The following is a 13,171-nucleotide window of genomic DNA, read 5'->3' as shown; positions in this document are numbered from 1 at the left end:
CTTCAAGGAGTCTTCTTTACCTGTGACCTACATGTCTTGGATTTGTAGTACTAGTTGATGACAAAATTCAATATTAGTCCAAATTTAAAAGGTCTTTGACATAAAATCTGGACAAAATTTTATGAAAGAATAAGTAGCATACATTCTCTAATTTCTCAACAGATTTCTCATTTATTTCATTAGGGCAAAGTGCTTGAATACATTTATCACACATGACAGACTCTTGCTGAAACCTGATGGATAATATTTAAGTGTTTCTGATCCTATTTTTCCAGCATGGATTATTCTGGTATTATAATAAGCCCACTTATTTGTAATTTTTCAGCTCCCTCAAGCATCGTATTCTCCGGTCTTCTAGGACATTAGGTATGTGTTGTATATTTGGTCCAAAATTCCCCAGTGTTTTTAGTGCAAGTAATTTGAAACTCAAAGGCAAACATGTCAAAATCCTGGGGGTTTTCAAAAACTAGTTTCTTAAACTAATTAATTCTAATTATACATTAGACTTGACCCAATGAAATGCATAGACTTTCAAGATATCTATTTCATAAGGCAATTTAAGAAAAATTTTTCCTAATAAAGATAGGCAAAGAATTAATTCTCAGTCTGTCAACATTCTGTTTTTCCTTTGAGGACCCACTGACCATCCATGAGGTTCTGTTTTATCTCTGAATGTCTCTTCCCCTGGGACGTGAATGGCTATAGTCTTTCATTGTTTTGAGCCCTCTTGGAATGGGTTCCTCAAAGTTTTCTTGTGGAAAGTATATGATGAATGTATATGACTTTGAATCCTAAACATTTGAAAATATTTTTAATTTTCAGAACATAGCATAGAACACTTTGCTCTTCTGCCTGTAGATATCTCAGGCATCATCTTATACTACTCACTGTTAATTTTTAACTGGCTGCTTAAATGGTCATCCGATATTTACTACATTTTTAAGTTCCATATTCCTAAAGAATGTTTGAAAATAAACAGCCTCATATATTTCCACTTTCATATCTCAAGTTAAACACAGATTAATGTAGCCTTAGGATAATCACACTTGACTATTTTATTATATCAGTATTCAAAGCCAACTTAACAAGAGCATGAAAGGGTATATTAACTTGCTTACCCCATCCAAGGCACAAAAAGCGTTTCCTTATAAGCCGTGTCCTAATTTTTCCAGTTACAGCCATATATGACTGCCACGCCTCAGTCAAAACCCAACAGAATGAAGCCAAGAAGAAAAAGTGCAAAAATGCAGTGGTGGTTGTACAGATGCTCTGTGGAGACAAAAAAAGACTCACACTGATTAGGGGGGAATCATGTGTCCTTCAGAGGGTTGTTACTCTCCATGCATTGCTTTTATTTCAAATATCTACTTCCCCTCTGTGACAGAGTAACTATGTACAGAAATTAGAAACCCTGTCATCTTTATGCTGTATACCAGGGGTCGGGAACCTTTTTGGCTGAGAGAGCCATGAACGCCACATATTTTAAAATGTAATTCTGTGAGAGCTATACAATGACCTGTGATGTTACGCATTATCCAATAAAAATTTGGTGTTGTCCCGGAGGACAGCTGTGATTGGCTCCAGCCACCCACAGCCATGAATATGAGCGGTAGGAAATGAATGGATTGTAATACATAAGAATGTTTTTATTTTTAACATTATTTTTTTTATTAAAGATTTGTCTGTGAGCCAGATGCAGCCATCAAAAGAGCCACATCTGGCTCATGAACCATAGGTTCCCGACCCCTGCTGTATACAATAAGTATATATATAATAAAGAAAATGTCCTAACTCCATTTGTGTGTTCAATTTTTTTTATGAGAAGTAGCCTAAATATAAATTTAAACTCAAGGGAAATGAAAATTACTGCTTTAGTTGAATGTTTTCTTGATATATAATTATGGGAATGGTCCTTTCTTTGGTTTAATTAAAGTTACAGACATCTTGCTTAATTCTTTTGCCTACATTCTTTATCCTTCCTTTTTAACCAATAATTCTCTGTTTTATCTCTGTTAAAATTACATAGCAACAGCCTTTGAAAAGGAAAAATTACGTACTTTCCTTTCATACAAGTGCAATATTCAAGGTATAAGAATGAATCATAAAATGGTTTGGCAAATAGTCTAGCAAAAAAATAACATGCTTTTTAAAGCACTTAATACATTATTCTATATTATTACAATGTGTGTGCTAATCAAATCATTTTGAAAAGCTAATCGAGTTACTGGCAGTACACAGCCATGACTTCATAGGTATGTTTCTTTCTTTCTTTTTTTTTTTTTCATTTTTTCTGAAGCTGGAAACAGGGAGAGACAGTCAGACAGACTCCCACATGCGCCCGACCAGGATCCACTGGGCACGCCCACCATGGGGCAACGCTCTGCCCACCAGGGGGCGATGCTCTGCCCATCCTGGGCGTCGCCATGTTGTGACCAGAGCCACTCTAGCGCCTGAGGCAGAGGCCACAGAGCCATCCCCAGCGCCCGGGCCATCTTTGCTCCAATGGAGCTTTGGCTGCCGGAGGGGAAGAGAGAGACAGAGAGGAACGCGCGGCGGAGGGGTGGGCGCTTCTCCTGTGTGCCCTGGCAGGGAATCGAACCCGGGTCCTCCGCACGCTAGGTCGACGCTCTACCGCTGAGCCAACCGGCCAGGGCATAGGTATGTTTCTTTATGCGATTTGACAACTCTTAATGTGCCAACTATTCGTTACTTGTGACTCCTCTGCAAAGACGAGCAATTTCATTTTGGTAAAGGTGGCTACTTTTCTCACTACCGGTATAATTTCTTTGTGTAAATCTTGTTAAAATGCAAGTCTTTATAAACCAGAACCAGTAACCAAACTAATTTTTGTCAGTCTGCCTTACTGTTTCCAAAAATTGAAAAGAGACAAACATAGAGCTAGAAAACAAAAAACATAAAAACTCATAATAAAGAAATAAAAATACAACCTTCATCCTCCCACATCCATTTCAACCCACTGCTAAAACAGAATGTCTTTTTAAAATTTAGGCCCAAATTATTCATATTATTTGTTTATTCTGGGGAAATTCACCAGATGTTAATTTAGCTCTCCAGTTCTTTTAATCTATAAAAAGACATTGGCCATGTTTATCTCACCAGATTGTTTTAAAGAGGGATAACATATAGAAGCTGAGTTGCACTGTGCTAGGCTTTTAACGAGTGCTCAATGGATTATGACTATAATTACCATCATTTTCATTTTAAATAGTATTAACAAAGGTGTTACCATCTTCTTCAGCACATGCTTTATTTCATGTTGTATTTAAATCTATTTAGCATTTTATTTTATTCTTACAAAGATGATAACCTTCACTATGATGAAGTCATGGATTTCTAGATCCTCCTCCTTACACCTTTAATCTTGTTTCAGGCATAATGTAATAGCTTTAACCAACTGAAATTTCTGCTATACTTGAGACCTTGAGACTTTTTTTCTCATTTGATCTTAGCCAAAAGGCCAAGAAGCGAAAGGGACTTTTTCATTCTAAGTTAAGGTTTAAATATCTTCAAGTTTATTCATTTGTTTATTCCTAATCTGCAGTCCCTGATCCCACTTTGAATTTCAAAGAAGTCTTCCATTCAATACCTGAAGAGTAGTAGTTGCATTTTTTAATTCACATGTCATTTCCTTCCACCAGTTTTTCTCAACTGTATTGGCTAGCAAAGTGATTCTTTCTGTATGTTTAAACTACCAATATAGGGTTACACAAAACAGTGTAATAGTGTTGAAATGTTAAACATTTGTGTTGGATGTACAAAAAAGTGTTGGATGCACTGAAATTTTATAAGAAATAACAAGATGTTCAAAGTCTTAATTAATTTTCTCTATATATATTATGTTTGCTAGTTTGGGATTTTCTGACACTTGCTTTAATTCTAATACACATTGAAATACATGTAGTTGTGGGCTACTGACGTTTATTTCAGTAATTCATGTCTCTCTGGACAACAACATGGTCACAATATGTGTGGGAAAATGTATCGTAACTAGGTAAGAAAAACCCATTTCTATGGGTAATAACACTCTCCTATGGTTAGATGTAAATTCATACAGGTCTTGAAAGTGCTCCAAGTATGGAGGTAGGCTGTTTCAACCTAAGGAATATGTGTATGTACACTACAAAGGTCTAAAATCACAAAACTAACCTTACATGAAGAATGTAGCAAAATCTAGGATCCTGAGAGAGAAAGCTGTATTTTGCTTGATAATCATGTGAACAATCAGTATAAAATCAGATACTTTACATAAAGAAAAGCACACTGATTTGTCTGATGTTATATTTGCCAAACTATCTTTTTGAAATACAACTCTCATAAACAGCAATTTTCACATGAACTCTGCTATTGTACACATGTGACACATCAGTTTCCACGATGACAGTCATTCCAATATTTGGGGCTCAGCATTCTCTCATCTCTTCTCCCACATTAGAAACCAACAAAGACCAACTGTCCCTCGGATCCCCTAAATACTAGGAATTTGTTTATTTAAAAATTTCAAACTCTGATTCTCCTTTTCTATCAACAGGTTTCATATCTTGTCACTCGTGCAGTTCTTGCTACCACTGGCTCTACTGTCATGACCTCCAGTCTTAGCTTCTCAGCCTCCGTGTGTCTGCTCTGGACTCCCCCACAGACAGGTCTTCACAGCCCACCACACCAAACACGAGACTCATGCATCCAACTCCTCTGCTCCGCCTGCCTTGCCAAATCCAATCTGGTCCTGCTGTACACCAGATGAGTGTGGTTAACAAATATTACAAAACTTGAAAAGGTATTTAAATTGAAAAACTGAACACTGTTTATATCTATCACCCTCACATATATCCTTCACCCCAAATCCTTACAGGCAATAGAAAATATCTCATAAATAATTGGAAAGAAACAAGTATAAACTGTGGTAGACTAGACACTGTGAGAAGAAAAACAGAAAGCAGAGGAGTTCCCACTGAAGAAGGGTAGCACAATTCAAAACTAGATACTGGCAGCACAGATGAAGACATGGCAAGTAAGAGATTTAAGATGCATAGATAACAGAGAGGTTGTGAAATTGGGTGAAAAGTACTTCCAGCCCTGGCCAGCCGTGCAGTGCATACAGCGTTGTCCTGGAGCACCGCGGACGCCAGTTCTATCCTGGGGTTGGCAGCTCCATCCCGGAGTTGCTAGCTAGATCTGAGGGTATCGGCTCATTCCTGAGAGTACGGGCTGACCCTAAGGTTGATGGTTCCGGCCCTGGTCTGGGCTCATTTGAGAAGTAATTAATGGGGATACAACCAAGTAGAACAACAAGTTAATGCTTCTCTCTCTTAAAAAAAAAAAAAAAAGTTCTTCCAGAAAGACAAAATAGAGAAAATTGCAAGGAAAGGCAGCATTTAAAATAAATATTATAGGAAATTGTCTTAGAACTTGAAGAATCCTCTTGGGTACAGGATAAATTAAAGATGAGACACATACATACATAACCACACCCCTCCCCCACCATAGATATACTGTGATAAGATTTGTGTACACCAAGAATAAAGAGAAAATCTTAAAAGCTGTCTGAATCAAAAGACAGCTCCATGGAGTGACCCAGGATACAAAACAGTACAATAATATCTTCAACATTCTAAGGGAAAACTTGCTTTGAAGATAAAAGTCTAAACCCAGCCAAACTATTACTCCCATGAGAAGCAGAAATAACGATATTTTTAGAATTGAAAGAAACTTGGAAGTTTACTACCTCAAGATTTGGTCTGAAAGAACTGCTAGACAGTATAAACCAATATTAGTAAAAAGAAATCAAGGAGGAGGGAATGAAATAAAAGAAGTAAAAGTAGTAATGGAAGTAATAAAATACATTAAATTCAAGTAAATTTAAATATATGTACTTACATTTTTAAAAATAGAACCACTTGGACATAAATACCAAAATAATATTAATGAGGATTAAAAAGTAAGAGAGAAGAAGTTACATGGGAATAGGGGAAAATAAAAGTATGCCGACCCTCCGTTTTTGTTCTCCAGAATATTAAAGACACTAATTAACTCTAGATAGTAGAAAAAAAGTTTGAGCACTGATAGTAACAATGTTAAGGTAATCACAGAAGGCAGAAACAAATAATATATTTGTAAAATAGTAGAGAAAAGTAGACTAAGGAAAAATTAATCAATTTAGTCAAAGGCTGGCATAGGGACAACAAATTAGTAAATAGAATAAATAAAAAAAATAAGACAAAAAGTAATTTCAAACATATCAGAAATCACAATAAATGGAAATGCTTTAAATCCACTAGTTAAAAGTTAAGAACTTTTATATTAGATAATAAAATAAAAATCCAGAACTATATTTGTAAGAGACATACATCAAATGCAACGACATGGAAAGATCGGGAAGAAGAGATCAGAAAAGGAAATTAAGGAAATGGAAATATGTAAAAATCAAAGGTTAATATTGAAAAAAGCATTAAAAGAGATGAAGGATTTTTCATACTGAGAAAAGGAGCAGACAATAGAGAAGTTTCTAAAAACACATCTCTATGAAACTAATAATTTTTCAAAGTTTATGAAACAACTGATAAAACTCCAAGGATAAACTCTCAAACTAAGCTGAGAATACAAGACAACATATAGCTCTCAGAAAGTCAAAGAAACAGTAGAAAAAATAAAATATAATAATCAATAGAAGTAATTCATCTTTCTTTGCAATATTATACATAAGAAACATAGCATGTATATTTCTCTAAAATACAAATGAAATATTTATAGAAGTTAACTAGTCCTAGGACATAAAGTAAAGTAAATTCATGAAAATATAACATATAGGATATTTTCATAAATGGCAATGCAATGAAATTAGAAATGAAAACTAAAATTCTGGACTCCTAGGGAAAAACTTTTAAATAATGAATAAAAATAAATTAAAATCAAATTATATATGATTAAGAGCTGAAAAATAAGGCAATATACACATCAAAACTTGTAAAATTATTTTATAAAAGCATTAAAGCCTTACATTGAAAACAACAAAAAATGAAAAAAAAAGTAGGCTCTTTAAAACAATCAAAAGAAATTTAATAAAGGTAAAAGCATAAATGAACAAAATAGAAAATTAAAAAAATAGTAAACTTGATCTATAAAATCCAAGCTGATTTAAAAGGCTCATAAGTGCCAACTGGGTGCTGGAATTATCAGGGAGAACATTTTGTGAGGTGCATGATTGTCTGACCACTGTGCTGTCCACGTGAAGCTAATACAAAATAAAAATAAAAATAAAAGGAAATTGTAATTGAAAATTTAAAAAAAGAAACAGAACTGGGGTGAAGAAATGTTTATCCTAAATGAAACAAGCCATTTTTAAATTAAGAACTATGCCACTGTCTTGAGTCTAAAGGACCTCAAAAAATGCCAGGCCTCATAAAGTGAAAGCAGCATGAGCTACAGAGAATCTGGTTTCAGCAACAGCAGCCACCTCTAAAACGGTATCAAGATGACATCATATGCCTGAGCAGGCAATGGTGCAGTGGATAAAGCATCCGATTGGGACCCAGAGGACCCAGATTCGAAACCCCGAGGTTGCCAGTTTGAGTTCGGACTCATCTGGTTTGAGCAAGGCTCACCAGCATGAGCTCAAGGTTATTGGCTTGAGCAAGGGGTCACTATTCTAAATTGTATAGGAGATCCTCACCAAATAATACAAGAAAAAGCAATAGGAAAAGAAGAGATAGCATTGTCATCATTGCACATATATCCTTATTGAAAATCCAAGAGGATCAAATTTTAAACTATTAGAAATAACAAGAAGAATTAACAACATGGCTGGATATAAGATCAACATACCAAAATAATATGTCCTGTATATAAATCAATATTCAATACTAATTTTTCTGTATAGCAAAATATCTATCAGAAAATGTAATACAAAATTTCTAGATATCTTAATAGAGCTCTGCTCCTACCAAATGCATGTTAAAATGACTAAGTTATTCAGTCACAGAAGAGAACAGGCAGTAGACAAAAAACAGTGAAATCAAAATGTTGACAAATTCAGATGATGTTGAAAGAAGAGGGTGCAGCGTATTTCTAGGGGCAAAGAAAGTATAGCCTAATGCTTATAGGGTGCATGTGGGGGAGGGATGATGGAAATACTGATTGTAATGGACCCGTGACTCTGCAGACCTTTTGAAGGGTTTAATACTTGGAAAGAGAAGGACATATAATTTACATGGCACCTGAAAAAGAGAGGTTGTTTGAAAAATATATGTATATACATAATAGTTGAGACTATGTTTCTTCCTTAACTCAATGCAGCCTTGCACTGTAACGGGGCGGTTTAATCTCTGGAAAATTGAATGGGTTGATTTCTTAACTCAAGCACCAGTCTCATCAGTAAGTTGATGTACCAGTGGATGTATTTAACTATAGGGCCCTCCCCTCACATCTCCCAGAATATCACTGGAGCAGAGATTAAAATTCTTCCCCAGAAGGGGAAGAATCTTCATATTTTGGGCTCATTCTTGATTAACATAATGTCAAATTTACCTTTCAAAAAGTCCATTTACCCACACAGACTTTAATTCATTTTTCAGGGCTTAGATTTTATATATGAATACACAGCCAGGAATAATCAGATAATTGAGAAAATCTTCCAACATAAGAAAAATAATTCAAGCAAGGAAAAAGAAAATGTTGGGAGTGGAGACAACAGAGGTAACAAAAAATAAATAAAAACTTTTAAAAAAGACTAACTTCTTCAGAAACTAAGAGACTTGATATTTACATCATATAAATGTCAATCTTCTCCAAATTGACAAATATATTCAGTGCAATTTGCATCAAATCTTAACCAATTTTTGCTTTTAATTTTGACAAGACAATTCTAAGTCATAGAGAAAACCAAATACAAATATTAGTCCAAAGTCTGAAAAAAAGAAAGCAGAATAAAAAATTTTCCTAATGATATAAAACAGAATAATCACATAGTCAGGCGACCACCATCCCCAGTTTGCAGATGATGGTTCGAAGACATTAAGTAACTTGGCCAACATTCATAGTTAATGAGTGAAGAGCAGGTGTTAATCCATTATCTCTGATCCCAGAGCTTGTACACTTTCTTGACTACCTTACACTGCCTTTTCACAGTATTATTTTGCTCATTTTAAGTTTAAATCTCACTCTTTTTTATCCTCAGGCTCCAGCTTTCTCCTTCACTCTCTTGTATTAGATAGATGACCTTAAACTTCTACATCACTGATGAGATACAGACAGACCATCCATGTTACCAACTATCTTCATATTTCCTGTGCCCCTTCATTTCTCCTGTTCCTCCTTGCCAAAGCAGGCCCTTCCCCTTCCAGGAGATGGTGTAATAGAGCTGAGAGGCAGGTCCATGGAGCCGCACTGTGAGTTCACACAGTAAATGACTGCCTCATTTACTGGCTGTTATTTAAAATCTTGTGCCTCTCTTTCCTCATTGTAAAGATGAGGATAATAAGAACATCTACCTCATAGGATTGTTGTAAAGATTAAATGGCATGACACGTGTAAAGAGCCTGATACATAGTGATGACTCGTGATCTCATACTTGGACAACTCTATACTCCCCTCATTTAGTTGGTGCCTACATTCTTACATACATACAGTCTGTTAGCCTACAGATCTGTTGAAATCTCTGTCTTCAACCAACCAACCAACCAACCAACCAACCAACCAACCAACCAACCATCCTTCTTTATATCGGTTTATTCTCACTGGTTCCCAATAGATGGTTCTCTCTTTCTTTCCAATGATGGTCCTTTAATATCTGCTCACATATTTTCTCCTTGCAATCTATCATCTCCCCAGGATTGCTCTTTCTCAGGAATTACCCATGACTTCCTAATTTCCAAGCGAATGAATGTGGTTTTTTGGGGGTTTTTTAGTTTGCCATAAAAACCTTGGGATCTCAACATTCCCACTTACTAATTAAGAGTTTTTTACTCTATGATCTTTAAAGGCCTGAGCTCTAAAATTCTGCTATATCATGAATATTATCTAATTAAAGATTTCATCAGGTTATTTACTTCTTCTTGAATTATTTTTACCAATTTATGTTTTTCCATGAAATTATCCATTTCATTTATATTTTCCAAAGTATATGATTGTATGTAATAATCTCAAGGGTTTTAAGAAAAACTATATTTTGCACTTCTAAGGATGCTCATCTATGTTTCTTTCCTATTTATTAGATTTATCAGAGATATCTGTTACATTTATTTAAAATGTTAATGACTTTAATTTCAACTTAAAAACTATTACATTATTACAATGATAATTTTTTTTTTTTTTTGTATTTTTTCTGAAGCTGGAAACGGGGAGAGACAGTCAGACAGACTCCCGCATGCGCCCGACCGGGATCCACCCGGCACGCCCACCAGGGGCGAAGCTCTGCCCACCAGGGGGCTATGCTCTGTCCCTCCAGGGCGTCGCTCTGCCGCGACCAGAGCCACTCTAGCGCCTGGGGCAGAGGCCAAGGAGCCATCCCCAGCGCCTGGGCCATCTTTGCTCCAATGGAGCCTTGGCTGCGGGAGGGGAAGAGAGAGACAGAGAGGAAGGAGCGGGGGGGGGGGGGGGTTGGAGAAGCAAATGGGTGCTTCTCCCATGTGCCCTGGCCGGGAATCGAACCCGGGTCCCCCGCACGCCAGGCCGACGCTCTACCGCTGAGCCAACCGGCCAGGGCCAATGATAAATTTCTTGAAGTGTAAAATATAATTATTTTACTTTTCATTTGGCAGATTTTTAAGCCTTCTATGACTAAACTACTATGCTTATCTTATCCTCAACATTCAACTAAATCAGATAAATGATATTAGCTTTTGAAAATAGGCAATCTTAGATACCTATTTTAAAAATACTTCAAAAATCAAAAAAGAAAACACTTTTGATAAGAGACATATGATATTTAAAAAATTCTCCATGGAGCCTGACCAGGTTGTGGCACAGTGGATAAAGCATCGTACTGGAATGTGGAGGACCCAGGTTCGAGACCCTGAGGTCGCCAGCTTGAGTGTGGGCTCATCTGGTTTGAGCAAAGCTCACCAACTTGGACCCAAGGTCGCTGGCTTGAGCAAGGGGTCACTTGGTCCGCTGTAGCCCCATGGTCAAGGCACATATGAGAAAGCAATCAATGAACAACTAAGTGCCACACAAAAAAAAAAACAACATAAAAACTGATGATTGATGCTTCTTATCTCTGCATTTTGGTCTGTTCCTCCTATCTATCCCTCTCTCTGACTCTCGCTCTGTCTCTTAAAAAAAAAAAAAAAAAAAAAAATATATATATATATATATATATATATATATATATATATGTATAAAAATTCTCCATGCAATGACAAAATGTGGAGAAGCTTGCTTTTGCTGGAAATATAATAACCAGAATATTGAGTTAAATCACACTAGTAGAATATTTTGAAACTATCAATATCTGTGTACTGTCACTGCAGTACTCATGGAGAAATCAGAAGTTATTTGCAGTTATTGCAACATTTGAACAATTTTAGACAAACTGAAATAATTCTTCCATATGAAGCAATTCTTATTTGAGCTATTTAATTTCCTTCACTCACACCCTGATTTGTCTGTAATGAATAAATATTCACTTGAAACAAAACATGTACAAGACACATATAATTCTGTGATTCACTTGTAACTGCTTACATATGAATGGTACTCTGGGAAGAAATTCTGGTTCATTACCACAGTTATTTCAAAGATAGTCCTCAAAAGGCTCCCTTATAACTGTCTATTTACACTATTCAGAAAACACTAGTTCTTACAGACCAAATATAAATTATTATAAGAGAGAAATAAATAGATAAAAAGGGCTTTGCACAAAGGTATACATAACCACAAATAATAGGTGCTTAAAAAATGATAGCTGTTAATAATACCATTTGATTAAAAGCTTAATCAAATATGTGAAATGACTTTTATTTGGCAAAACAAAGATATCTGAAGATGTCTGCACTTTAAAAGATGAGGAACTAACTTATCAAGCACCTGTTTTGCCTTAAACATCAATTTTGCGGTAATGCTGAAAGATAAATATTTTATGATCAATGAAAGAAAGCTCAGTCAGCTCTAGTAACCTTGTATGAAGTTACAAATGTAGCAAATGGAAAAGCTAGTGCTCTTTTCACTGTGGTATGTTGCCTTGTGCTGTGAAGTACCTTGATTTTTGCCAATAGCAATTTTTATATGCTTAACTACATTCTTTAAGCCACTTCAAATACTTTTTAAATAAAACAATGTGTAGATTGTAAATAAATATTATGATAAACAAAAATGACATCACATGATAAAACCTTATTATCCAAGTCACCACCAACTAAAACAAACAAACAAACAAAAAACTGCTACAATTAAGAGCATAGTTTTGGTATGTAGACACCATCAACACATGTGCACACGTACTTCGAGGTTATCAGAGAGGAATCATTAAAACCAGTGGGCACTGTAACTATAAGCTTCACCCTTTCATAAAATTAAATGTTTCATGATATTAAGGATTAAATCAGAAGCTTATTGTTAACGCCACTGTATTCAACCTCCCTCATTCCACAGCTGAGTGAAATGCTACATCAACAGCTATGCCATTTGTAGACAACTGGCAAATATCTCTTATAGGCCCAAATATATAGGTTGTGCATTTTCCCTCTTCCCATGTATTGGAAAAAATCAGTGAAGATATATGATGGGCTTTTTTTGTTTATTCTTAAAAACTCTTGGTTTATTATTAAATATTGTAATACCTTGATTTAAGGCTATGACATAAAGCTATGATAAGAAACATCTTTATGGTCCATTATTTTTTAAAAATTTGAAAATTATTTTCTGGGTAGTCAAAATCTGTCACAAAAATGGCCCTTATAAATAAAAGAAATCTCTAGTATAAAGTCATTTATGATACGAAATAGTTAATGATCAATTCAAGCAGTTGACCTCAGACAATAGTAACTCTTATTTTCTAGATTTTTATAATTTTATATTAAAATAAAGTGGCACTAATAAAAAGAAAAACGCTAGATAGATGTCAAAAGAGATAAAAATCTGTTCCACAGATGTCAAAATATGTGTCTTGCAGTAAACATGTTCATAATTTGAAAACCTTGGAAAGTCTGTCACACATAAC

General features: G+C 35.3%; 1 protein-coding gene across 3 annotated transcripts in view; it reads right to left on the bottom strand.

Moving 5' to 3' along the window:
• ADGRB3 (adhesion G protein-coupled receptor B3) overlaps window positions 1-13,171 on the bottom strand; it is a 788,922-nt gene that overhangs the window by 63,691 nt on the left and 712,060 nt on the right. For all 3 annotated transcript variants that reach the window (XM_066253172.1, XM_066253185.1, XM_066253176.1), the window contains one exon: window positions 1,119-1,269. In XM_066253172.1, the coding sequence (XP_066109269.1) occupies window positions 1,119-1,269 (151 nt within the window). The remainder of the gene's footprint in view (window positions 1-1,118; window positions 1,270-13,171) is intronic.

Source organism: Saccopteryx bilineata, chromosome 1 (genome assembly GCF_036850765.1).
Source record: "Saccopteryx bilineata isolate mSacBil1 chromosome 1, mSacBil1_pri_phased_curated, whole genome shotgun sequence".
Taxonomy (NCBI): domain Eukaryota; kingdom Metazoa; phylum Chordata; class Mammalia; order Chiroptera; family Emballonuridae; genus Saccopteryx; species Saccopteryx bilineata.
The sequence above is the reverse complement of the archived record's forward strand: the minus strand, read 5'-3'. Positions and strand labels throughout refer to the sequence as shown.